Source organism: Salvelinus fontinalis, chromosome 2 (assembly GCF_029448725.1).
Source record: "Salvelinus fontinalis isolate EN_2023a chromosome 2, ASM2944872v1, whole genome shotgun sequence".
In the NCBI taxonomy this organism is placed as follows: domain Eukaryota; kingdom Metazoa; phylum Chordata; class Actinopteri; order Salmoniformes; family Salmonidae; genus Salvelinus; species Salvelinus fontinalis.
In genome coordinates this window covers 69,841,966-69,865,898 of record NC_074666.1, presented here as the reverse complement: position 1 = coordinate 69,865,898, position 23,933 = coordinate 69,841,966, and the positions used below count along the sequence as shown (strand labels likewise).

Below are 23,933 nucleotides of genomic sequence, written 5' to 3'. Positions count from 1 at the left end.
GCGACCATGAGAAGTGAAGGGCACTCAAAGCTAGTTAATTGCCCCGTGTTATTACTTTAACCATGCTCGTTTACTTACTAGGGACCCATTAACAGTCACTGACTGTGATGATAGACATAGCAAATATTTGTAACACTGTATGTAACATGTGTGTGTATATGTGCACGGGTACATGCTTTGTTGCAAACATGTATTTGGGTGCATGTGTTTGCTTGCATGTGCTTCTTTGCACACAAATGTTTGCGTGTCTGTGTGTGCGCTCATGAGGGAGAGAACAGCGTCTTTCACCGACCTTCCACGCAGCGGCAGCCGGCCTGCAGCACCCAGGCGTACATGTCGACGCGGGACTGGGACATGAGCTGGTCGCCCATCAGGTAGGTGTTGTGGGACGAGGCGACGAAGTAGTTGCAGAGCGGCTGCGACATGTCCTGGGTCACCTCGTAGTGCTCCGGGTTGAAGATGTCCCCCGCCGGGCTGCGCATGTAGCTGGTGAAACCTGGGTCACACACAAACAGAGCATTTTTTACAACTGAAAATGAAAATGAACGTTCCTTATTGGACAAGTCCAGGTAGTCCCCTCCCTGTTTCAGTCAATTTTCTTTCCTTTGGTGCCTAGTGAATGCAACCCCGAAGAGGACCACATGGGAGCAATTAATCATGATGTGTGGGAGACATCTTGTAGACAGGGGTGGGATTGAGGGGAATGGGGCAGATGTGTTGAACATGAAAGTGGATCTCGGGGTGATATGACCATGGTGAGTTCCTAGAGGGATTTCCTTTGATAAAGTATCAATATTGTAGATGTATTCTGAATAGAGAGAGACAATGACATGTTCATATGATAGAGATACAGACACGTGAATGTGGTCTGACAGTAAACTGACAGTACACAAATGTTAAGTATTCGCTCACTAAAATGACAAGTTCAGACAATGCTCAGAGTATGTCTGTGGGTTTAGGGATAGATCAACAACAACAACAAAAATTATTACAAGCCAACATTTCATGCATCCATTTGGATTTTAGATTTTTTTGGGAGATGAACAATAAACATATGTTTTTGTATAATCACTGGGGGGGGTTTCAGGGAGTCTATATGAATAGCCTGTTAGACAAGATCAATTTCAGAGCAAGGTGAGACATTCAACATTTGACTGATAAAAGGACAATCGAAAAGGGGACCAATAAGAGAGCTCTTACCATCAATACCCAGAACTCCCTGCTTCTGGTTCTCGGAGCAGGGCTCAAATTTGTTCACAATCTCAAGGCAATGGTCTTTGGTCACCTTGGTCATCTACAAAACGGAAAAATACAAAGACAAAAACACATAAGCAAACAGTAAGAAACGCAGATTGACTACAGTACCCATAATAAAATATGTCTCCTCAAATCCCCCCTCCATAACAGTAAACATTGGGAGGGTTGGGGGAAGTCCTGTTAATCCAATTTGGCGATGTCCTCACATGCGGCTTCTGCCCTCATCCCTGTGCTGGAATCCGATTGTCCGCCCAACAGCTGGCCCTTTTAAACCGGCTGACTGGTCGATCAGATTCCCATCCATGTTGATCATCGTCAGGCCGTTCCAAAATGGGTTGTTGAAGAAACAGACTGTCTCAGTGCCAGGTTTTTTTCCCAGTACAGGGCTGCACACTACTAGGCCAATATGTTTGTAGTTAGCGCTTAGCACTGGGAGAGAGAGGCTTTGGCTAAGTGGCTTGGTCTACTTGTTGAAGGGGTAAACAGGATTTTGACCACAGAATGAGAAGCTAGCCAGCAAAAAAGCTAATTCTCCCTTCTGTTGTGACACTTTCAACTGCTCACTCTCAAACATGAGGGATTTGACATCAAACTGCTTAGTGACTGTGGTTTTGCGCCAATACCCAATGCCTCATCATGAGAGGTTCAGGGGATTTTTAATAAGTGGGTAAATGTGGATAAATGGGTTCGGCTTACGAGTGTGTAGAGTGGACACATTTTGGGCAATGGTATTGAGGCAGAGATGGGAGAGTTAATATACACCACACACACAAAATGGTGCCTGATGAAGGCCCGCAGCATCATCAACGAACCCATACAATCCAGCTACAAGCTGTTCACTCCCTTACCGTCGGGCAGACCGTATCAGAGCATGAGGTCTGATACCAACAGTCTCAGAGACCGTTTCTATCGACAAGCCATCAGACTGCTGAAAACTTGAACTGGACTGACCACCTGCACATTAGCACACATGCACTCACACATGCACACACCCACACAGATATATACTCATTCACACACACACACACACACACACACACACACACACACACACACACACACACACACACACACACACACACACACACACACACATACTCTTATTATGTTTGCTAAATACTGCACAATTTAAACTTTCCCCCAATCCCCCCCTTCCTCAAAACACATATTGGACTATAAATTGTGCCTTCCTGTATTATACTTATGCAAAAACAAAAACCATTTTATTAAGCAATGTACTTTATATTCGTATTATTTACTTATTTCTTATTGTTGTTGCAATGTAGAGAAGGACAAACAAAAAAAGTGTAACGGTTCACATTAAAAAAAACACTTCATTCATTTTTTCTTTTTTTACTTCATTTTTTTTCTCACTGCATCAAGGATAGCGTACAAAGATGTTTCGGCTTTACAGCCTTCTTCAGTGTGTAGGTACACATGTCTTTTATTCATAGGCTAGGTTGTAGCAACCTCATGATGATTATAGGGAAAATGAAAGATCATGTAGTAGCCCAAACCTATCGATGTTACATTGAATTGGGTGAAACGAATGACAGTCATCAAATTAAAATATCCATGCTCCAGTAATCAAATATCCATGCAAAAAGAAAAAAATGGCCTCCCTCATCTTAAACGGCACTGACCACCACTGATACCATGTGTATCCAGTACATACGACTAATAAAACTTGAAACACACACACACACACACACACACACACACACACACACACACACACACACACACACACACACACACACACACACACACACACACACACACACACACACACACACACACACACACACACACACACACACACACACACACACACACACACACACACACACACACACACACACCAAGAGAGAGCTAGTAAACACAGTTAAAATGAGAAACCGAGGGGAGGCTGTAGCTAATGATGCCAGCAGAGAGAGGAGAGAAGAGCTAGAGACAGCCCAGCTGCATCCTGGCCCCATTTCAAATAAATCACCTCGCAAAACCGCCTCAATGCTTCCCAACGAAGTAGCGAGTAGTGGAACATCCAATTCCGTGCCCCAAAAATACGACAGATTGGATACAATTTCCTAATTACAGCTCCTTTTCTGTCTCTTTTTCACAGCAGAACCATATTGCATGTTATCCCCTGAAGCCTTTAGAAGTTCATTTGAAGTGATACTGCTAATTCTAATAGCCTTGTAGGGGCCTGCGTCTGCACTTAAGCACTATTAAGCATTTGCTTCAGAACCCAATGGCAAATCCATTAAACGACTGTCTGTCACCTAGCGCGGTCTCTACGGGGTGACTCACGGGGGAAGACACAGCACATCCCCATTTAGTTAGCTAGTGGGCTAAGTGTAATGTCAGCATAAACACTCCTCCATCTTGCTGTAGCAGGAGCTTTCCCCATTGGTTAGCTGAGCATTCTATACTGTAGATAAGGATATATTGGCTCGGTTACAATATTGCCACGAAACACAACACTTAAGCATTCCAAATAGGATGCATGTATACGATAGTGATTGTGGTGTTTTTCCATCAATTGTCTCTTCCATCCAGCTAGGGACAGATACAAATGTACTGGGGGGGTGGGGGGGCATAATATGGGAGGGTTGTCAAACTTTTTATTTTGCTTTGGGGAGGGTTTTGCGGTTTTTTATTGGGCACAGGGGAGGGTAGTGTGTTTTTTCCCTGGTTTACATGTGCTCTTCTGCTCGTAGTTTCCCTATAAACAATGGCTTGACTTACTTTTGATATTACCCTAATAAAGTTTAGAAACTTTTGTGAAGGTTTGGTGTGGCTATTATGAAGCTTCAGCTACTGCAGGCCTATGATATGAAGGCAGTGTGCCTCGGCGCTCCAACTGACTCCGACAGTTGAACTTGAGGAAGACTGTTTCAGGCCTACCAGAGTTACTGCTATAATCTAACAATATAATGCTCATCTTAATGCAAAATATTCTGATAGAAAATGAACAAATTAGCCTTCTTTTGTACGGCTATATCTGTACAGCAGACGCAGTAGCCATCTGACATAAAGAAACGCATGTCTGTGTCGTAGCACGCCACCGGCATATCTCTCTAACTCACTGGGGTTATGCCTAATCTTCCCTTCCTTAATAAAGGCTCTGTATATTTATACAAATGTTTAAATCATACAGTGGACACCTAAGCCTATAGGCCTATGCACGGAATATCCTGATACATGTTCAAATCTCTGACAGCTGAACCGCGAGCTGGAAAATTGTTGTTTTAGGAAAGTAGCCTAAAAACGAATAAAATATACAGTTTTGCATAGGCTACACTTCGAAACATAAGGAATAGTGTTTTTGTAATTTGTTATAGGCTTTTTTTAAGGAGACGTAAATGTGGCTCATTTAGCCAATATCCCTCGTTTATTGATGGAGCTGCCTGCGCCAGGTTGGACCTGAATGCATATGGATGTCCGATAAATTTCTCAAAATGTCCGGTACATTAAAATCTTCCATTTCCTAAAGAAAACTCTGAAATTACAAATTGTTTTTATGAAGATTTTAGAATATTCGCATGAAAATCTGTCACCAATTGGATGGAAACCTAGCTAGTGCGCTAATCCAGTGTCACTTTGATTATGCCTGCACATCGTGGTTCACCAGCAGCCCCAAACATCGAAAGAATAAGCTACCAGCTAAACAAGCTTGTAAGAATTGTACTTAAACACCCCCTCATACTCATCTCTGTAATGTGTCTCTATCTAAGTAATTGTATATGTAAAGTGGGGCAAAAAAGTATTTAGTCAGCCACCAATTGTGCAAGTTCTCCCACTTAAAAATATGAGAGAGGCCTGTAATTTTCATCATAGGTACAAAATCCAGAAAATCACATTGTAGATTTTTTATGAATTTATTTGCAAATTATGGTGGAAAATAAGTATTTGGTCAATAACAAAAGTTTCTCAATACTTTGTTATATACCCTTTGTTGGCAATGACAGAGGTCAAACGTTTTCTGTAAGTCTTCACAAGGTTTTCACACACTGTTGCTGGTATTTTGGCCCTTTCCTCCATGCAGATCTCCTCTAGAGCAGTGATGTTTTGGGGCTGTTGCTGGGCAACACGGACTTTCAACACCCTCCAAAGATTTTCTATGGGGTTGAGATCTGGAGACTGGCTAGGCCACTCCAGGACCTTGAAATGCTTCTTACGAAGCCACTCCTTCATTGCCCGGGCGGTGTGTTTGGGATCATTGTCATGCTGAAAGACCCAGCCACGTTTCATCTTCAATGCCCTTGCTGAAGGAAGGAGGTTTTCACTCAAAATCTCACGATACAAGGCCCCATTCATTCTGTCCTTTACACGGATCAGTCGTCCTGGTCCCTTTGCAGAAAAACAGCCCCAAAGCATGATGTTTCCACCCCCATGCTTCACAGTAGGTATGGTGTTCTTTGGATGCAACTCAGCATTCTTTGTCCTCCAAACACGACGATTTGAGTTTTTACCAAAAAGTTCTATTTTGGTTTCATCTGACCATATGACATTCTCCCAATCTTCTTCTGGATCATCCAAATGCTCTCTAGCAAACTTCAGACGGGCCTGGACATGTACTGGCTTAAGCAGGGGGACACGTCTGGCACTGCAGGATTTGAGTCCCTGGCGGCGTAGTGTGTTACTGATGGTAGGCTTTGTTACTTTGGTCCCAGCTCTCTGCAGGTCATTCACTAGGTCCCCCCGTGTGGTTCTGGGATTTTTGCTCACCGTTCTTGTGATCATTTTGACCCCACGGGGTGAGATCTTGCGTGGAGCCCCAGATCGAGGGAGATTATCAGTGGTCTTGTATGTCTTCCATTTCCTAATAATTGCTCCCACAGTTGATTTCTTCAAACCAAGCGGCTTACCTATTGCAGATTCAGTCTTCCCAGCCTGGTGCAGGTCTACAATTTTGTTTTTGGTGTCCTTTGACAGCTCTTTGGTCTTGGCCATAGTGGAGTTTGGAGTGTGACTGTTTGAGGTTGTGGACAGGTGTCTTTTATACTGATAACAAGTTCAAACAGGTGCCATTAATACAGGTAAAGTGTACCTATGATGAAAATTACAGGCCTCTCATCTTTTTAAGTGGGAGAACTTGCACAATTGGTGGCTGACTAAATACTTTTTTGCCCCACTGTATGTATGTAAAAAATAAAAACCACAATGGAAATAAGTCCCTGACTTTATTGTGCAATCCCGGTCACTTTTAAAAATCTTTGTGTATATACAGTTGAAGTCGGAAGTTTACATACACTTAGGTTGGAGTCATTAAAACTCGTTTTTCAACCACTCCACAAATTTCGGATTTTTCCAACAATTGTTTACAGACAGATTATTTCACTTATAATTCACTGTATCACACTTCCAGTGGGTCAGAAGTTTACATACACTAAGTTGACTGGTCCCGTGTGGCTCAGTTGGTAGAGCATGGCGCTTGCAACGCCAGGGTTGTGGGTTCATTCCCCACGGGGGGACCAGGATGAATATGTATGAACATTCCAATTTGTAAGTCGCTCTGGATAAGAGCGTCTGCTAAATGACTTAAATGTAATTGTAAATGTTAAACAGCTTGGAAAATTCCAGAATATTATGTCATGGCTTTAGAAGCTTCTGATAGGCTAATTGACATCATTTGAGTCAATTGGAGGTGTACCTGTGGATGAATTTCAAGGCCTACCTTCAAACTCAATGCCTCTTTGCTTGTCATCATGGGAAAATCAAAAGAAATCAGCCAAGACCTCAGAAAAACAATTGTAGACCACCACAAGTCTGGTTCATCCTTGGGAGCAATTTCTAAACGCCTAAAGGTACCACGTTCATCTGTACAAACAATAGTACGCAAGTATAAACACCATGGGACCACGCAGCGGTCATACCGCTCAGGAAGGAGACACGTTTTGTCTCCTAGAGATGAACGTACTTTCGTGCGAAAAGAGCAAATCAATCCCAGAACAGCAGCAAAGGACCTTGTGAAGATGCTGGAGGAAACAGGTACAAAAGTATCGATATTCACAGTAAAACAAGTCCTATATCGACATAACCTGAAAGACCGCTCAGCAAGGAAGAAGCCACTGCAAGCCAGACTAGTTTCCAACTGCACATGGGAACAAAGATCGTACTATTTGGAGAAATGTCCTCTGGTCTGATGAAACAGAAATAGAACTGTTTGGCCATAATGACCATTGTTATGTTTGGAGGAAAAAGGGGGAGGCTTGCAAGCCAAAGAACAGCATCCCAACCGTGAAGCACGGGGGTGGCAGCATCATGTTGTGGGGGTCCTTTGCTGCAGGAGGGACTACAAACCTGACTCAGTTACACCAGCTCTGTCAGGAGGAATGGGCCAAAATTCACCCAACTTATTGTGGGAAGCTTGTGGAAGGCTACCCGAAACGTTTGAAACCAAGTTAAACGACAATGCTACCAAATACTAATTCAGTGTATATCAACTTCTGACCCACTGGGAATGTGATGAAAGAAATAAAATCTGAAATAAATCATTCTCTATACTATTATTCTGACATTTCACATTCTTAGAATGAAGTGGTGATCCTAACTGACCTAAGACAGGGAATTCTTACTAGGATTAAATGTCAGGAATTGTGAAAAACTGAGTTTAAATGTATTTGGCTAAGGTGTATGTAAACTTCCGACTTCAACTGTATGTATTTTTTTTTACTGACAAATGAAATCAATCAATCCATCTAAATTGTGCAGTGGCCAATTGATGAATGGAAAGAGACATCTTTTACATAACAACAAAAAGTTTAATGACATTGTCAACCCGTCCCTTCTATACTGGGTAAGCCTACAAGGTAGAGAGGGATGCATTTTAGTTTTGTCAACAGAAAACCATGATATTGAATTGCTCGAAGTCGGTATGCTTTGTTGATTGGTTGTGTGGTGCATTGGCACAGAAACCTGTGGGTGGAAAATGAATTGCATATATTTTATGTAATTATAAACAAGGCATCAAAATGTTGAAAATCTGATTTTCCCCTAGCTGATCATTGTCCGCAGCCAGCTCTGATCATAGTGTAATGAACCAGGCAGAGAGAGTGAGCTCATCTGTGTTGGTCGGCGAAACCACAACCTAGCCTATAGCTCTGGGTGGCACCGATTGTGCCACAAAAGCATGCTGAAGTCAATGTCCACGTTTATAAACACAGAGTCGCTATAGTTATTGTTATTTGTGGTCGTAAACATTATTTTGAGTTAATTCTATGAGGGGGGAAGGTGTTCCATTTATTTTACTGTACAAGGGGATGGTCATGTGAAAATATTTGTAACATTGGGGAGGGGGATGCATTTCTTTTTTATAACACCTTGAGTTGAATAAGCCCCTCCCCCCCCAGTACATTTCGATCTGTCCCTTAATAATAACACGGAACCCAAACCGGCTGCGCGCGTGCGCCATCGTGCGCTATCGTGCATAAATGTATTTTGTCCCCCTACACCAAACGCGATCACGACACGCAGGTTAAAATATCAAAATAAACTCTGAACCAATAACATTAATTTGGGGACAGGTTTGCACTTGCTAGCTAACGTTAATTTGTCCTATTTGGCTTGCTGTTGCTAGCTAATTTGTCCTGGGATATAAACATTGAGTTGTTATTTTACCTGAAATGAACAAGGTCTTCTACTCCGACAATTAATCCACACACAAAACGACCAACCGAATCGTTTCTAGTCATCTCTCCTCCTTCCAGGCTTTTTTATCTTTGAACTTATATGGTGATCGCATTTAAACTTTCATTGTATTACCACGACAACCGGCAACAAAGTTCGTCTTTCAATCACCCACGTGGGTATAACCAATGAGGAGATGGCACGTGGGTACCTGCTTCTATAAACCAATGAGGAGATGACTTTCAGCGCGATCTGCGTCAGAAATAGGAACGACTTCTATTTTAGCCCTTGGCGTCGCAGATGCTCGTTGGCGCGCGCAAGCAGTGTGGGTGCAACAATTGAATAACATGGATTTCTAAATTTATTTTGCGACACTCGCGCACGCGACGTGTCCGGTCTGGTCAGCATGTTAATGGTTGAAACCTCTTTGTCAAAGCTTGGAGCGTCAGAATGTCAAACACATTTTCACTGCAATTAAACAGTAATATCCTGTGCCCCCCCCCCCTAATCTGTTGACCAACATATTTTTGACACATGAAAACAGGCAGGAGGGGGGGGGGGGGGGGGACTATACAATTGTCCAACAAGTGGATCATGTTCCTAACCATTATTGAAACTCAAATTTTCAGATGTTTGCCTCAGTCAAGCCATTACAAAAAAAGTCTGTCACAGAAATGCCTTAAAGGAGTACCTCCGTGTGAGTACCTCCGTGTGAGTACCTCCGTGTGTATATGCCAGCGTGCCTGCATGCTTGCACCTGTGTGTGCATCCGTGTACAGATGTGTGTGCCAGCACGGATGTGTGTGCCAGCACGCATGTCTACGTCTATGTGCCTATCTGCCTACCAGCCTGCCTGCATACGCTTCAACTCTGCTCCTGCATACCTTCTGCTCCACCTCCAGGAAGCGGGTCAGGTCGATGCTGTCCAGGTGGTCCTTGTGGTTGCTGTAGGTGAGCATGAGCAAGTAGAGATCGCGGCGTGTCGACATCATCTTGTAGAAGGAGCAGAACTCCTCGAAGTCCAGGGTGCCCTGGTTGTCATCTGTGTCTGCCTCCTGGGGAGAAGAGAAGTCACAATGCCATGTCAGTTCATTTAGACATAAGGAGTGGAATCCTAACTTCCACTGTAATGCAGTAGTTATTCAGTTCAGGGATGATTGTTATTGCACTCATCATGTGGCTAGCCTATAGATCCTAGACCAAATGATGTGTTGTTGTGAATGGAGCTGTGTTGTGTATAAGATCACATTATTAAAAGTTCGCCCGAAATAATATGCACAGCAATTAACAGCCACTCTAACACTCAGTTAGATAACTAGTCAGATGGAATATCGAGTTGTGTTTTGGTGATGTAGTGTGAATATGAGCATGCATATTGTAGTTTGGTATCTGCATGCCTGCCAACACTCATGGTTGAAATGGTTTTCTTGTGTATGGCCAGCTCCATATGTCTCGCATTGCTAGAGATGGACCTGCAGAGTGATGACGTGGGTGCTGGTGGGAGGTTGGCCTCCATGCACAACACACACACTTCAACCTGCCAGTTCTGATACCCGGCCAGCTCCCAGCTCTTGAAAACACACACACACACACACACAAACTTTCAAACTTCCAGTTCTCATAACTTTCAACCAGCCAGATCCCTGCTCTACACTGACGCACACACACACACACACACACGCACACAAAACACACACAGGTCACTGAGTGAATATGTTTTTGGCACAAGTGAGGAACTGACACTTATTTCTCAGTATGACTAGGCAGAGACAACTGAAACACACACTTCTTAAACATTGAGATTACACATAGAGTGTGTGTGTGGGGGGGGGGGGGGGGAGTTCACCAGCCACCAGGAGAGCTCCTGTTCTTCTAAACCAACAGAAAATATCAATCTAGTCTCATTCCCACCCATTCATTATGTAAAAGGGGGCCTGGGCACTAAAGCCGTTACTACGAGGTGGCACATTAGCCATGTGGCTAATATGAACTAATTCATCAGTGTGTGGTGATTCTCGCTTCTCTTCCTCATCTCCGGCGCGTTCAGCTGCGATAAATCATTGAGCAGCTTGTCTGAGTGGTGCTGCCTCCGGCCCGGGATAAAGAGTGCCTCACTGAAACAACGTACCTCTGTGTCTCAACACCAAACGGGCTCTCTGAAGTCAATCTTTCCAGGGTGAGAGGAGGAGAGAGACTCTTGATGCACTAGGCTAAGCTAGGCTACAGTACATCACCTCACCCCAGGTGGTGCTGGAAGGAGTCCTTTTGTAATAAAACGGGCAACCCCATTTCCTCAGCTTACTGCTTCCTGGGCAGGCAGGGGGTCAGACTGAGTGTGTGTCACAAATGCCACCCTGTTTTCTATAAAGTGCATTACTTTGACCAGAACCCCTATTCCCTATATAGTGCCCTAATTTTGACCAGGGCCCATGGGGGTTCCATTTGGGACTCAACCTAAGGATTGTTCTCAAAAGCTACAGAGCGGCCTCTGCTCATAGGCCCAGTGAATCGGAACCAATGAATGAGGAGAATGAGACGATAGTGAGTCAGAATGGAGGAGATGCTATCGGTGTGTGGAGCTCAAGGGACTTAGAGGGGAGTGTGGAAGTAAGATAAGCCAGTGCTCCGATCAGATTGACTGAATCAATAGGATCTACATTTACTGGAAAATTGTAAACATGGTCAGGCAAGGTGTTTTTTCTTTTCTCTTTTTAACCGTTTCATTTAACGTTGCCAGTGATGGTGAACTCAGAATATAAGTAACGATTTGCACCCAAACGGTAGCTGAAACATGAGAGCTAGTCTATGAGAGTTTAAAAGCTAACTGGAAAATTACAGCAATGCGGCATTTATCCTGAGTGGCGCAGCGGTCTAAGGCACTGCATCGCAGCGCTAGAGGCGTCATCACAGACGCGGGTTCGATCCCGGGCTGTATCAACACCAGCCGTGATCGGGAGTCCCATTGGGCGGCGCACAATTGATCCAGGGTTGTACCCGGGTTAAGGGAGGTTTTGGCCGGGGTAGGCCGTCATTGTAAATAAGAATTTGTTCTTAACTGACTTGCCTGGTTAAATAAAGGTTATTTAAAAAAACATATAACACAGACTATCTGACATGACCGTCTATGACTTTGCACACAATGTTGTGATTAGACAAATGTACCAAAAGTCATGTGCTAACCAGCCAAGAACTCTGTATACTGTAATATATATTGAAAGAGGGTCACTAATGCTTAATGCAATTGATGCACGTGTGCTGGTTATTATCCTCCTACTGGGTCAAGTCAACAGGGAAAATCACACACAGGTTCCTCCCAGGAGTAAGTAGGTTAAGCCAGCAGACCAGTCCACTGTCCCATAAACACACTCCTGTCTGACACACACACACACACACGTCCAGATTGGTCCCTGGTGTGTTTACCGTGTGTTACCATGTATTACACCAGAAGCCATCTGCGTCCCTGAGCACCATATGGGTGACCCCTCGGCGGGGCGCGAGGCTTAGCGCGCTTAGCTACGCCACAGGCTGGGGTAAAAGAACAGCCGCGGCCACCAGCGCTAACAACACATTAACACGATAACACAACGCTAACTTGCTAATCCTCGCAGGGTCATGCTGTCAAAGCACCCTCTGGCTTTACTAGGCTATGTCATGGCTGGGAGTTTGTAGCTACTAGCCGAACCCTAAGTAAAAAGTCATGTAGCAAGGGTTATATCTCCGTTCGTATTTCCTTGATCTTCTCACCGCCACTTTTTAGGATTTACGATTTTTATTAGGATCCCCATTAGCCAACGTCAATGGAGACAGCTAGTCTTCCTGCGATCTGACACATACCGGAAAATACGTTACAGACAAAAACACTTTACAATTTGCATACATTTAAAAGATTATCATAGACATTACAAGCTAGGTTTCCATCCAATTGGCCACATATTTTCATGATAATATCTCAAATCAGCATTAAAAAAAATATGCATATTTTCCAACAAATTGTTTTGTTGCAGATACACTATATATACAAAAGTATGTGGACACCTCTTCAAATTAGTGGATTCAGCTATTTCAGCCACACCCGTAGATGACAGGTGTATAAAATTGAGGACACATTGGTAGTAGAATGGCCTTACTGAGGTGCTCAGTGACTTTCAACGTGGCACCGTCATAGGATGCCACCTTTCCAACAAGTCAGTTCGTCAAATTTCTGCCCTGCTAGAGCTGCCCCGGTTCACTGTTAGTGCTGTGATTGTGAATTGTACAACGGTTGGGTCTAATCCTGAATGCTGATGGGTTAAAACCGCATTCCAGCTGGTGTCTATTCCCACAAGCTACCATCTGCTAAATATATGACATTAAAATGGCTATTTACTCTGTTCCATCTGACTGCGCAATCCACTGTCTCATTAGCCCAGCCAGGCAATTTATAAACTTGATCTCCACTATAAAAAGCATGTAGACATTATCTCACATTTCTTTAAACTAACATTTAGTTGTTTTCAAAATCGGAGATTTGTATAAACCTTGCCGTCTGTCTCTCTGACATTTGCAACATTGTTACAATATTCAAATTCAATCTCCAGCTGTCGCATAGTAATGAACGTGTCGGGACTCGGGATGAGACAGACAGGCAGGCAGCTTTTCTCAGCCATTCGAAATCATGAATCAGCATCATTTTTATACAAAGAATATACAAAGAAATATCAATAGCAAACAGGTCAAATGACATGCATCTAGTTTGCAGTCTTTCCAGCTTCAGTTTGAAGGGATCGTGTTGGCTAGCTCCTCTGAACAACAGTGTCCTGATGGGAGAGCACATTTTTTATGCCAGCTGAAATCGAGCATTATTGTGCATCATTAGATTATTGTTGTGGATGTTAGAAATACATTTCACTAGAAAACAGCTTAAACAAATGCAAATGCAGCTACTTTGTTGTTATTCTGGCTGCACTGTTTGACGTGACTGCAAGTCTGTTGTAGTTGGCTAGCTAGCATGCAAGGGATAAGAGCGTTGCCAGCCAGTATGGCAATAGAACACTTAGAACAAACAACTCGGTCGCGTCCATAGATACAGAACAAAAAGAGAACAAAAAAAACAACCCTAGATTTGTGTCGGGACTATATCTTGTGGAAGGATGAAAAAGTATGAAGAAATTCATCAAAATAAAGTTGAATGAAAATATGTAAATCATTATTTGAATATGTTGGTAACCCTGTTGTATAAAAGTGATAATACCCTCGAAGCCGGTGTTTGGAGGATATATTGGCCAATATATCCTCCAAACACCAGCTTCTCTGGCATTATCATTTAAGTGGAAAAGTCTAGGAGCAACAACTGTTCAGCCGCAAAGTGGTAGGCCACACAAGCTCACAGAACGGGACCGCCGAGTGCTGAAGCGTGTAGCCTGTAAAAATCATCAGTCCTCGGTTGCAACACTCAGTACCTCGTGCCAAACTGCCTCTGAATGCAACGTCAGCACAATAACTGTTAGTTGGGAGATTCATGAAATGGGTTTCCATGGCTGAGCAGCCGCACTGAAGTCTGAGTTCACCATGCGCAATGCCAAGCGTCAGCTAGAGTGGTGTAAAGCGCGCCACCATTGGACTCTGGAGCAGTGGAAATGCATTCTCTGGAGTGATGAATCACACTTCACCATCTGGCAGTCCAATGGACAAAACGCAACAAAGCTCCTATGCAAAGCCCTCACTCTGTCACTCAGAAACTTCCAGTGTCTGCCTGCAAGCTGAAAATCTTTGCCTGTGTGTGTTTAGGCTACCTGCCCCTCCCCCTCCATAGCACAGGCTACTGTACTGATGTTACAAGCTTGATTCAGATGATAGGGAGAGAGTTTTTAATTAGCTAGAGAAGAATGGATTAACTTTTTCAATGCTACACCGAACAAAAATATAAAATACAACATGTAAAGTGTTGGTCCAATGTTACATGAGATTAAAAAAAACTTTAAAAATACATACACACAAAAAGCCTATTTCTCTAAAATGTTTTGTACAAATATGTTTACATCCCTGTTAGTGAGAATTTATCCTTTGCCAAGATAATCTATCCACCTGACAGGTGTGGCATATCAAGAAGCTAATTAAACAGCATGATCATTACACAGGTGCACACTGTGCTGGGGACAATAAAAGGCCACTCCAAAATTAGCAGTTTTGACACACAACAAAATGCCACAGATGTCTCAAGTTGAGGGAGCGTGCAATTGGCATGTTGACTGAACGAATGTTAACCAGAGCTGTTGCCAGACAATTTAATGCTAATTTCTCTACCATAAGCTGACCCCAACATCGTTTTAGAGAATAAGGCAGTACGTCCAACCGGCCTCGCAACCGGAGACCACGTGTATGGCGTTGTGTGGGCGAGCGGTTTGCTGATGTCAATGTTGTGAACAGAGTGCCCCATGGTGGCGGTGGGGTTATGGTATGGGCAGGCATAAGCTACAGACATAGAACACAATTGCATTTTATCGATGGCTATTTGAATCCACAGAGATACCATGATGGGATCCTGAGGCCCATTAACGTGCCATTCATATGCCGCCATCACCTCATGTTTCAGCATGATAATACACGTCCCCATGTCACAAGGATCTGTACACAATTCCTGGAAGCTGAAAATGTCCCAGTTCTTCCATGGCCTGCATACTCACCAGACATGTCACCAATTGAGCATGTGTGGGATGCTCTGGGCCAACGTGTATGACAAAGTGTTCCAGTTCCTGCCAATATCCAGCAACTTCGCACAGCCATTGAATGGAACAACATTCCACAGGCCACAATCAACAGCCTGATCAACTCTATGCGAAGGAGATGTGTTGGGCTGCATGAGGCAAATTGTGGTCACACCAGATACTGACTGGTGTTCTGATCCACGCTCCTAGTAACGAACAAAGAAGCCCGCACATTGTTAAAGCTCCCAAGCTGATCCACACCCCTACCTTTTTTTTAAGGTATCTGTGACCAACAGATGCATATCTGTATTACAATTTATGTGGAATCCATAGATTATGGCCTAATTAATTCGTTTAAATTGACTGATTTCCTCATGTACTGTAACTCAGTAAAATCTTTAAAATTGTTGCATGTTGTGTTTATAATACTATAAGCATAGTTATCATGTTTCACGTTGGATTTAGTAACTACAAAAAGGTAAGACGGGTTTTTAATTCTGGTGCCACTCTGCACACACCAGCTTGTTAGCTAGCTAGCTCAAAGGACATTCAACGTTTCTCCAAAGAAGCCACTCCTCCTAGGTATAATTCTGTGGAACTAATTCATATAATGCTCCTCAACCCTCTCTCACTCTTTCCCTACCTGCACATTTTCACTCATCTTGTGCCATAGGCTACACTTGTCTGTCCACCACGCATGTAAACAAATAGCTTGCCTGCTCTATCCGCACTGATTGGTGAAGTAATTGAATTAGCTAAATCTAAAAAAACTGTTGACTTCACTGGTTAAAAAAAGGAACAGAAAGGAACGATATAGTACTGTACTTTAGTAAAGTACTTTACCAGTACTTTTTGGGGGTTGGAACCGGTTCAGGGCTTATTTAGACTTGCCATAAAATGTCTTGACTCAAGACATGTCGGCCTTTCATTTTTTGTTGAAAAAAATTATACAAACATAATTACACTTTGATATTATAGAGTAGGCCAGTGACAACATCTCAATTTTAAATTCAGGCAGTAACACAGCAAAATGTGGAAAAAGTCAAGGGGTGTGAATACTTTCTGATAGCATTGTACAGTATATGTAAACTGTTCATATAGACTTTTTGACAACACAAATGACACCCACCCTGTATTCAAAGGCATGCTGTGTCTCAACCGATGGCGGGCACAACACAAACACCTCAGATGATGTAGAATAAGTTTGAAGCTACAACATACGCACACATGTAAAACATCAGAGTTTACGCGTTTTAAGATAATTGACGTTAAAAAGGTATGCAAAATGGCTCATCTTTGTTTTGGCACTCCTCCCGAGTGGCGCAGCAGTCTAAGGCACTGCATCATGGCCGGGAGTCACATAGGATGGAGGACAATTGACCCAGCGTCGTCCAGGTTAGGGGAGGGTTTGGCCGGGGGGGGGGGGGGGGGGGGGGGGGGGGCTTTACTTTACTTGGGTCATCGAGCTCTAGCAACTCTTTGTGGAACTACTTCTGCAGGCTGACCCCGGTCGCCAGTTTAACTGTGTCCTCCGACACATGCGGTGCTGCTGGCTTCCGGGTTAATCTGGCGGGTGTTAAGGAGAGCAGTTAGGCGGGTCATGTTCCATAGGACTCATGACTCCACCTTCGCTTTTCCCGTGCCCGTTGGAGAGTTGCAGCGATGAGACAAGATCGAAATTGGGGAGACAAGGGGGGTAAAATACAAAAACATTTAGGGCATTCAGGACCACTTCTACCATAGCAAATATGTATGATAAGTTTTGCTCAAATCAAAAGGGGTGTGGTTAAAAAGGGATTGAAGGGCCTCCCGAGTGGCGCAGTGCTAGATGTGCGCGACTGGGAAACCCACGGGGCGGAGCACAATTGGCACAGCGTCGTCCGGGTTAGGGGAGGGTTTGGCCGGCCGGGATGTCCTTGTCCCATCGCGCTCTAGCGACTCCTGTGGTGGGCCGGGCAGATGCACGCTGACACGGTTGCCAGGTGTACGGTGATTCCTCCAACACCTGGTGGAGGAAACGGCTGGCTTCCGGGTTGGCATTGTGGGCATTGTGTCAAGAAGCAGTGCGGCTTGGCTGGATCGTGTCTCGTAGGACCTACAGCTCTCGACCTTAGCCTCTCCCAAGTCCATACGGGGGTTGCAGAAATGGGACAAGACTGTAACTACCAATTGAATAACACGAAATTGGGGAGAAAAGGGGTAAAAAAAAAATTATAATAAATGTAAAAAGTGATTGAAATCAAATGGAACGACACAATTGCCTTTCCTGTAATACAGTTTCCTGTGACAAATCTGTCCGAAATGTCATAACCATCATGATGACACATCCCCATTACCACTGAGTGAGTAATTCGAAATGGGTTTGGAAAAGGTCAAGTGTGAATGCGTACTTTTGCGACATTCTTGAATGAAGTTGTTGAATGAACTCAATTTAAAGTTGTGAAATAATCAAGACGTGAAAGCCCCAGCCCTTTCTATTTACCATGACTGGGTCATTTAGAAAAAGCTGCCTCGTCATTGCTAAACCATACAGGGAGAATAGGATGTGCATTCACACACAAACTGAGTTGAGATATCTAAGAAATCAAAGGTAATTGTCGTTTGCTTAGGCTTTATGGTTTCAATTAAGCATATTGGACACAAAGGGGCTGTCATCTCTTTCATAATATAAAGACCCCCAAAATATCATCTCAGAAATTAAAGTGCATCTCTGGTTTTGAACTTACTGTTTCAAAATATCCACAAAATCAAGTCAAATTGTATTTGTCACATGCGCCGAATACAACAGCTGTAGACCTTACAGTGATATGCTTACTTACAAGCCCTTAACCAACAATGCAGTTTTCAGAAAAAAAAGTGCTAAGAAAGTATTTACTAAAATAAATACACGTTGTATCAATTGCTTTGATCGGGGCGGCGCACAATTGGCCCCGTCATTGTAAATAAGAATTTGTTCTTAACTGACTTGCCTAGTTAAATAGGTTAAAGGTTAAATAAATAACCTTTATTTAACCGTTCGCATCCTGATTGGCACCATATTCCCTATGTAGCGCTTAGGGCTCTGGCCAAATGTAGTGCACTATATAATTTTATTTTATTTTTTAAAATAATTTCACCTTTATTTAACCAGGTAGGCCAGTTGAGAACAAGTTCTCATTTACAACTGCGACCTGGCCAAGATAAAGCAAAGCAGTGCGACAAAAACAACAACACAGAGTTACACATAAACAAACGTACAGACAATAACACAATAGAAAATTTAAATTGAAAAATCTATGTACAGTGTGTGCAAATGTAGAAGAGTAGGGAGGTAGGCAATAAATAGGCCGTAGAGGAGAAAATAATTACAATTTAGCATTAATACTGGAGTGATAGATGTGCAGATGATGATGTGGAAGTAGAGATACTGGGGTGTAAAAGAGCAAGAGGGAAAGTAATAATATGGGGATGAGGTAGTTGGGTGTGCTATTTACAGATTTGGGGTGCAAAAGAGCAAGAGGGTAAGTAATAATATGGGGCTGAGGTAGTTGGGTGTGCTATTTACAGATTGCCTGTGTACAGGTACAGTGATCGGTAAGCTGCTCAATCAGCTGATGCTTAAAGTTAGAGAGGGAGATAAAAGACTCCAGCTTCAGAGATTTTTGCAATTCGTTCCAGTCATTGGCAGCAGAGAACTGGAAGGAAAGGAGGCCAAAGGAAGTGTTGGCTTTGGGTATGACCAGTGCAATATACCCACTGGAGTGCGTGCTACGGGTGGGTGTTGCTATAGTGACCAGTGAGCTGAGATAAGGCGGGGCTTTACCTAGCAAAGACTTATAGATCAAATAGGGTGCCATTTGGGACCAACTCCATTGACAGACTTGTCTGTAAGATTGTTTGACTGCTCATTATTGAGAGAGTAGTGCGTCCCTACCACAACAAACCAATGAGACACACACATTGGTAAAAAAGGCCACTAAGCAGCCTTGCTGTCACTTATAACAGTCCTTCTCTCACTCTCATTTTGAGATTATCTTTGTAATTCAAAGTGCTATTAAAGCTACATTACTATTAACATAAAAATATGACTGTGGTGTACCTTGAACATCTGCTTGACTTTCTGGCGGGGTAGGTTGACGTTGAGTTTATGGAGGAGCTGCAGGACCTCGCTGATGCTCAGGCTGCCATCGCCGTTCTTATCCGCCTCCGCAAATGTCTGCTTCAGCCACGTACCAGTCAACCAGGTGTTGAGGATGGATAACACACATGTAAGCACAGACACGGACACGGGCACAGACACGGGCACAGACACGGGCACAGACACGGGCACAGACACGGGTACAGACACGGGTACTTGCCTGTTTAAATGCAGTCTAGGTGTTCTATTAACTATCCACAGGTGTTCACATCGATTGATTGATTGATTTATTTATTGATTAATCAAGTATTATCTGCAACAAAAAGTTTACAGCTAGGGTGGTTCAGAATATTTAGAGAAGGTGAATTGTGGTTCAGAGCCCAAACCGTTCTGAAACGAGCAAAACCTTTTGATCTCTCACACAGCTCTCACTCTCCGCAGCCGAGTCTAATTTTAGCGCAAACAGTCTGTGTGCGTCTCTGATCGAGACGATGTGATAGTTGCCTCCGGCAGCCTTCACCTGCCCTTCTTTTATCAGCACATCAGCCTTGCTGACATTCCAGCACGGAAGACTGTGTGTGTCAGTCTGCGTGTGGGGAGAGAGAAGGAACTTTAGTGTGTGTGCATGCGTGCTAGCATCCTTATTCCTTATCCACACTCCAATTCAAATATTGAAAAGTCCTCACCAAAAATGGTATTTGAATTCTTCTCCTGACCTGCACTGACTGAATAGAAATGTCATTGACCTGTGGGTCCTATTTATTAGGCAAAGGAAGAAAACAGATTGAAACCGGGAGGGACAAGCTAAACCTGTCCAATTACAAATGCTAATTTTCCGCAGCAAAACATTTTGCTAGTGTGCACTAATGAATAAGACCCGGCTGTCCAGTTACCCATGCCCAGAGACAGCCTAACATGCTAACATGAATAAGGATATTGATCACGGGTGCGCTGCCTCTTGGCCAGGCTGTCCTCGTCGCTGATGCCCGCCACCAGGTACTTGAGGCCAGTGATCCAGGTGCGTGCTTCCTCGCCTGTGCTGGACACTAGATCCAGGGACTCCAAGCGCTCGCCATAATACAGGCTGAAACAGCGGTTGGGGTCGAAGCTGCCCTCAGAGTAGCGCTGGAAGATCTCAGATTGCTTGCCCTCGCACACCTCTCGGATGGAGTCGATGGAGACTGGATAGAGCGAGGGCGGGAAGAGAGAGAAAAAGGGAGAGAAATAGGAAATAAAAGGTTAGTTCACCATCACGCTGGAAAAGTCAGGTGAAACAATGAAAAGCTGACTGTTGACGTTGAATTTGGGCCTTACATGACCCTTTTCACACCATTATGCCAATCGGAAACATACTGTTTTGGCTTAGTTACTTCCCTTTCAAATTGTCCATTTCAGCGCCTTAAAAAAATGCATAACCAGGCCCATTTCATTTAGCCCAGCTCAGTAGTGTGAAAAATCCACATGTTAAAAGAGGAACTATTCAAGGGAAACCTGAGGCACTTCCCATGTAGACCATTAAAACTTAATAGAGAATCAGGAAAAGTCACTCGATGAAGCAAATCCATTTATAACCCTCATATTCATATTATATTGACTTTATTCCATTGGGCGGGATTGGATTTACCCCCCCCCCCCCCCTGACGTATAACGAGGCTGAAACAGCAGCGGGCGGCTAAATTGTTGAGGTACAGGGAGGGATCGAAACTTAACTTAGAAGTCTGAATTACGAGGCTTAGGCAATATGGAATTGGAATTGTGATACAGTGAATTATAAGTGAAATAATCAGTCTGTAAACAATTGTTGGATAAATGACCTGTGTCATGCACAAAATAGATGTCCTAACCGACTTACCAAAACTGTAGTTTGTTAACAAGACATTTGTGGAGTGGTTGAAAAACGAGTTTTAATGACTCCAACCTAAGTGTATGTAAACTTCTGACTTCAACTGTATGTGGTGGCCATTTTGAGTTTACGTCAAGACCACTCAATGTTCTGAGACAGAAAAGGTGAGAAGTGTATGCTATCACGTTGGCCTGTTTTCGGGAAGATTGACTCAGTAACCTTTTGTGATGATCACCTAATTTGGGAGCTAATAAAATATATTCTGTCTGGTTTTCAGGTTGAGCTCTCTCCATGTCATTATTTCATATGCCAGCCCCTTGGGTCGCGGAGCTGTTGAACATGCATAATTCCCTTGAAAATACTAACTTGCTGACCTAGAGGCCATCCAACCTGAGCAAAACAATCCATTCCCATACAGTTAGTTCAAAAGCCTTTGTGCCTTTGATTAATGCTTGGAGGAGGTCCAGCCAATATGCCTTGATGGTTTATTTATTTGGATTTATTTAGCTTTTGCAGCCTATTCACCCTGGTTACTACATGATTCCATGTGTGTTATTCCATAGTTTTGATGTTTTGATTTCTACGATGTAGAAAATAGTAAAAATAAAGAAAAACCCTTGAATGAGTAGGTGTGTCCAAACTTTTGACTGGCACTGTATATCGCAACACTTCAAAGCATTTCTGTCTTTTCTGTAGATGTTATATCCTTGTATTGCTACTGCTGTATCAAAGGAATTATCTAAGAAAGTTTCTCGATGAAACTCCCTTAGATAATGGTAATTGATGAATCTATTAATATACTAATACAATAAATGCGTGTGGGTTGATTTCTGTTAAACACAGACAGAGTGTTAATTTAGGAATAGACACAGAGCATCGTTATAGGATCTATGCAATCTAAAAAAAATATATACAGTTTTCCACATTTTCAAAGTGAAAGAAAAACTACAGAAAGAATCCTATACACATGCATGCACACAGGTACAGTATGTGTCTCAGGTCGCACAGAAGCCTCCCAGTTGAATGGACACCTGACACCAGTTTGATTGGAGATTGTCAACACACACAAGACTACATGTCAAAGGTGAAGCCGACACGCTGAATAACAACAGCGCATGGGGCTTGTGTGCTCCCGGGTGGAGAGGGGGGGAAAGCATGAAGGGGTCCCTGAATAAGGCCTGTTCATAAATAATGCAGAAGTCTACCGTTATCTGGGGCCGGGAATGTGATGGTGGCCCTCTCAAGAACAGTCTTTCAAAAAAGATATGTATGCTTCTGTAGGGTCAGTGTGCTGTCATGTGGCCTGCTGTCTTTTAGTTTTGTGTTGACATGATTGGTGTTGCTGCATGGCAACACCCTCTACCTTTCTCACCCAGCTGTCTCAACTCCCCACCGCTAAAACCGCCCCGGCAAGGCAGGGTCGTGTTCTTTACAATAGACTTGTCCAATAAGAAATGCTGATTTTTGTTTTCCATCGCATCGCCTGAGACTGTGTTCATTAGGGTATCTCCCAATCCGATCCCATGTGACAGAATGGAAGATTCCGGGGTTCTTATTATAATTTCCTTTCCATTCGTCTCTCTGGAGGTCCCTGCGTTCCGCCTTTCCTGGTTCAATGTGTTGACTCAAGCGACGCTGGTCTGGCAGATTAAAGCCGATGAATAATTGAGGCTACTTAAGAAGCTTATTAACTCCCATGGCGGTGGTGGAGCTGGGCTAGAGGCTACGAAGCGAGCGGCAGGAAACTGAGCCTGGTGCCTCCTGTGAGACGGGGCCATTTTGTTTCTACACAAACAACTTTGAGGTGAATCCTCAATGATTCCTCTGCTGTTTGGGACTACGGTAATAAGCTTAGTGGGAGAGATGGAAGTGCTGATTGTTGATGTAAGACAGACTAAAGGGACATTCACGCAAACATGTTATATGTACTAATATGTACTATGAAACTAATCGTGGAGCTATAAATACTAGTCTAGATTCAATCTGTTCTGCCTTAACCTGCGATAACCGACAATCGCATATCAGTTTCATCATTTTTATTTAGGCGATGTCGGAGGTGTGTCAGAGTTGTAACTGCATTTGAGCTTCCGACGTTATACCCATCACGGACATTTCCATTGGACGTGCCGAGTCGCATTAGTAATAATCCCATGCAGCCCTGTTAATTTAGGCCGGTATAAATCCTTATTATTTTGTTTATTGATTTGAACGCGAGTGTCATTATTTTTTATATAGCCTTTCTCATTCTGAACTTCTAAAGCGAGTGGGATGGGTGTGGCTTCCTGACAATGACCACACGAGCAGCCGCTCACCGATTTGACAGCTCTAACGCAGTTACCCCTCCGGCTTAAACGCTGGATCTGATTGAATCTGGGCCATAATTCCTGTTACATCCATGTTC

At 43.4% G+C, this 23,933-nt stretch overlaps 1 protein-coding gene across 2 annotated transcripts in view; it reads right to left on the bottom strand.

The window, feature by feature from the left end:
• The window catches only part of plch2a (phospholipase C, eta 2a), a 149,313-nt gene that overhangs the window by 37,328 nt on the left and 88,052 nt on the right, over positions 1-23,933 (bottom strand). For both annotated transcript variants that reach the window (XM_055884038.1, XM_055884028.1), the window contains exons 3-7: positions 20,627-20,870; positions 19,651-19,780; positions 9,774-9,944; positions 1,201-1,294; positions 293-496 (exon numbers count right to left, since the gene is read on the bottom strand). In XM_055884038.1, coding sequence (XP_055740013.1) covers positions 293-496; positions 1,201-1,294; positions 9,774-9,944; positions 19,651-19,780; positions 20,627-20,870 — 843 coding nt within the window. The remainder of the gene's footprint in view (positions 1-292; positions 497-1,200; positions 1,295-9,773; positions 9,945-19,650; positions 19,781-20,626; positions 20,871-23,933) is intronic.